Source organism: Asparagus officinalis, chromosome 10, assembly GCF_001876935.1.
Source record: "Asparagus officinalis chromosome 10, Aspof.V1, whole genome shotgun sequence".
Classification (NCBI taxonomy): domain Eukaryota; kingdom Viridiplantae; phylum Streptophyta; class Magnoliopsida; order Asparagales; family Asparagaceae; genus Asparagus; species Asparagus officinalis.
Window position 1 is genome coordinate 35,154,524 of NC_033803.1, and position 3,210 is coordinate 35,157,733.

General features: G+C 40.3%; 1 protein-coding gene across 1 annotated transcript; it reads left to right on the top strand.

The window, feature by feature from the left end:
* LOC109826631 (pentatricopeptide repeat-containing protein At1g05750, chloroplastic-like) lies at positions 12-1,465 on the top strand. The gene is made up of 2 exons (XM_020393652.1): positions 12-160; positions 321-1,465. The coding sequence occupies exons 1-2, from the start codon at positions 12-14 to the stop codon at positions 1,021-1,023; spliced, it is 852 nt and encodes a 283-aa protein (XP_020249241.1). The 3' UTR covers positions 1,024-1,465.

Below are 3,210 nucleotides of genomic sequence, written 5' to 3' on the forward strand. Positions count from 1 at the left end.
TCTTCCGCCACATGCGCGAACGTGACAAGGTCTCATGGACCGCCCTCATTGACGGCTTCGTCAAAAACGGACTCCTCGAAGAAGCCCTGCACCACTTTCAAGAAATGCAGCTGACGGCCCAGATTGTGCCTGATTATGTCATGATTATCTCTATTGTGGCGTGTCTGCACCGAATGACGCGATGAGCCGCGGGCGCTGATCCTCTGCGTAGGTAACATTTTGGGTAGCTAATTGTCTTTCATTTGACATGATTCGTAGGTCGGTGGGGCGCCCATTGACTCGCTTGCCAGAGTGTTTGATGCGTGATAACTCGTTAGAAGGACAAGGGTCACTTGGAACAATGGATGTGCGATCTGCCAGTCAACGGCTGCGTTTGTCGGTGAGGCGCTTGATTGTTTTAGTGAAATGCAGAAGATGGGTGTCCAGCCTGACGGCGTTACCTTCACCGGAGCTCTGACTGCTTGCAGTCATGCTGGTTTGGTCGATGAGGGACTTAACTACTATAAACTTATGCAAAGGAAATATAGTAAGATCCCGATGAGAATTGAGCATTATGGGTGTGTGGTTGATTTGTTAGGCCGAGCTGGGCGGCTAGAGGAGGCAATGGACTTGGTGGAGAGAATGATGCCGGTGATGGGTCCGAATGAGGTTGTGTTGGGCTCTCTACTTGCGGCTTGCAGGATGCATAAAAACGTCGGTTTGGCTGAGAAGTTGATGGGCTGGTTGGTGGAGCTGGAGCCTGACACAGATTCGAATTTCGTGCTGTTATCTAATATATATGCGGATGTCGGGAGATGGGATGGAGCTGTGAGAGTGAGGAACATGATGAAGTCGCTCGGGATAAAGAAGAGTCCTGGATTCAGTGGTGTGGAGATCGACGGCAATTGCCATGAGTTTGTGTCTGGAGATAGGAGGCATATGCGATCGGAGGACATATATGATGTGCTAGAACTTCTCAGGTTTGAGATGAAGATGCGTCGTTATGATGGCTATGATTGTGAACTTCAACCATTTATCGGTTGATCATCTGACAGTGGATGAACAGAAAGTGCATTGTTCTCTATACTATTGACAACATATGGCGAGGCAAAGAAGAGGCCCTCGTTCAATTAAACATGTAGAGATGCAGATGCCGATGCCGATGCCAATGAAGTGGGTTCTTCAGGTTATTGCTCGGCAAGTGAGGGGCAGCAAAAAAGGTTTGCATATATGCAATCCCGAAAGCCGTCATAAATACTGAAAGCAGACGTGTTACCTGATTGATGGACCGAGGTGTGACCCTGTCATTGATACAAGGATCTAAGATTGCAACAGATTTTGAAATTTCTTGATGTGGACCTTGGGAATCTGGTGTTGGAGTTCTCGTCTTCTCAACTACTGCTCACTATGTATTTGTGGACTTTCTAAATCCCACATTAGTGTATTTATAGTCGTCTAATCAATGAAGGGTGTTGCTACAAGGAAATGTCAGGTGAAACTATTAACATAGGGTGTTGCTAAAAGGACTCAAATAAGGGACCCAAGGTATGGGACAGGTGAGGTGTCACCATCCGGTTGCATGATGCACCATTCATAAATAGTGCATCATACAACCTGATGGTGACACCTCATCTGTCGCATGCCTTGGGTCCCATATTTGGGTCATTGTAGCAACACCCGATTAACATATCCGTGACAAGTTCAGAGTTATTCCCCTCTAGTAGGCTAAAATTCTGAAGCAGTTTACGCCTAATGTTTTCCCTCATTTTTATGAATTTTAATCTGAGTTTTTTATGCAAGGTCAGATATGCTCACGGGATCGTCCCATATTTTCTTACTAGTTTTGTAAATATTCTTTTGGTTTTTTTAGTATTAGTCCCTTACATCTGAGCTATTTTGTATTAGTCCCTCAAATCTAAGTATTTTGATATTAGTCCCTCAAATTGCTTTAAGTTGTTGATTTTAGTCCTTTCAAGTTAGTGGATGTTAAATCTATAGGGGAATATTCTGTTATATATACCTGTTGCATTTATGGGGCAACTATGCCCCTCACTAAATTAAAATTCATCAATGCATAATTAGAATCTAATCAAATTAAAATTCATCATTGCATAATTAAACCCTAATTAAGATTAAACCCTAACTCATCCCCAAAGTTACTACAACCCAAATCTTTAAATTCTAATCAAACATACAAGAGAGAGGATGTCATGTAGGGCCTGTTTGGTTCATTTCCTTCAAAAAAAAAAGGAAACACAAAACCATGATAAAAACCATTTAAGTACATTTTAGAGAGTTTTTCATATTTGATTTTTTTGGTTTGTTTCGCCTTGAAATCATAGGCTGTAAAAGCATTGTTTCTCATTTTTTTGGTTTGTTTCAACATCTAAAAATCAAGAAATCTGATAAGCATTCTTCATTTCTTCTACTTCCTATGTTTGGTAGGCAATAAAAAATAATGAGAAATGTTGTTTAAGGTCACCAAGGTGAGCTTACCACTCACAAAAGACAACAAAGTTTTTATAATACCAACATAATTTTGAATTAATGGACCCAACGGTTATGTATGGGCAACGGTAAAAAAAAAGAGCAACCAACAGTATAAGTTGCATATATATAAGCGTTGTAGCATGAGTAGCTATCTTCAACTCAATGTTAATTTTGTTTTGTAGAGATTGCATTATGTGAGCAAAGCTTTTCATCCCAATGGTCTCAATCTCAAGCATATTTGAGCTAATGCTTTCATCCCAAGGGTCTCAATCTCAAGCAACCGTGGTAACTTGTTTTTGTAAATTACTAACACCATTAATCCCAAGGAACATTTTCTAGAGCGCTAAATCCCAAGGAACATTGTCAGTTTTCTAGAGCTTATTTTCTGCTGGTTTTAAACGAAACAAACAGATGAAAATGTTCCTTGGGATTTAGGGGCTGTTTGTTTCGTTTAAAAACAACAGAAAATAAGCTCTAAAAAACTGACAATGATTTTTGTATTTTCCTTCACAATCAAGTGTTTGATTTGCAAAAAAGAAAGTGAGGGAAATTAAGAGGAGGTGCCAGCTAGGCAATTTCCACAGAAAATTTTCCGCTCTCAAAATCCCGAAATCGCCCGAAAATGTTCCTCTCTTAAAAACTTCTGAGGTTTTTCTAAGCTTTTTTTTTTTGTTTTTTCCTTAATTTATTCAGTTATTAATTTTTGAATGAGAGAGGGCGATGATGGTGATCGACCCGTTG

Excerpts from the sequence above, each read along its gene's own strand:
- LOC109826631 (XM_020393652.1), top strand. The coding sequence starts at position 12 with ATGCGCGAACGTGACAAGGTCTCATGGACCGCCCTCATTGACGGCTTC. Across the intron at positions 161-320 it reads ATGATTATCTCTATTGTGGC|GACAAGGGTCACTTGGAACA; the intron begins GTGTCTGCACCG and ends ACTCGTTAGAAG.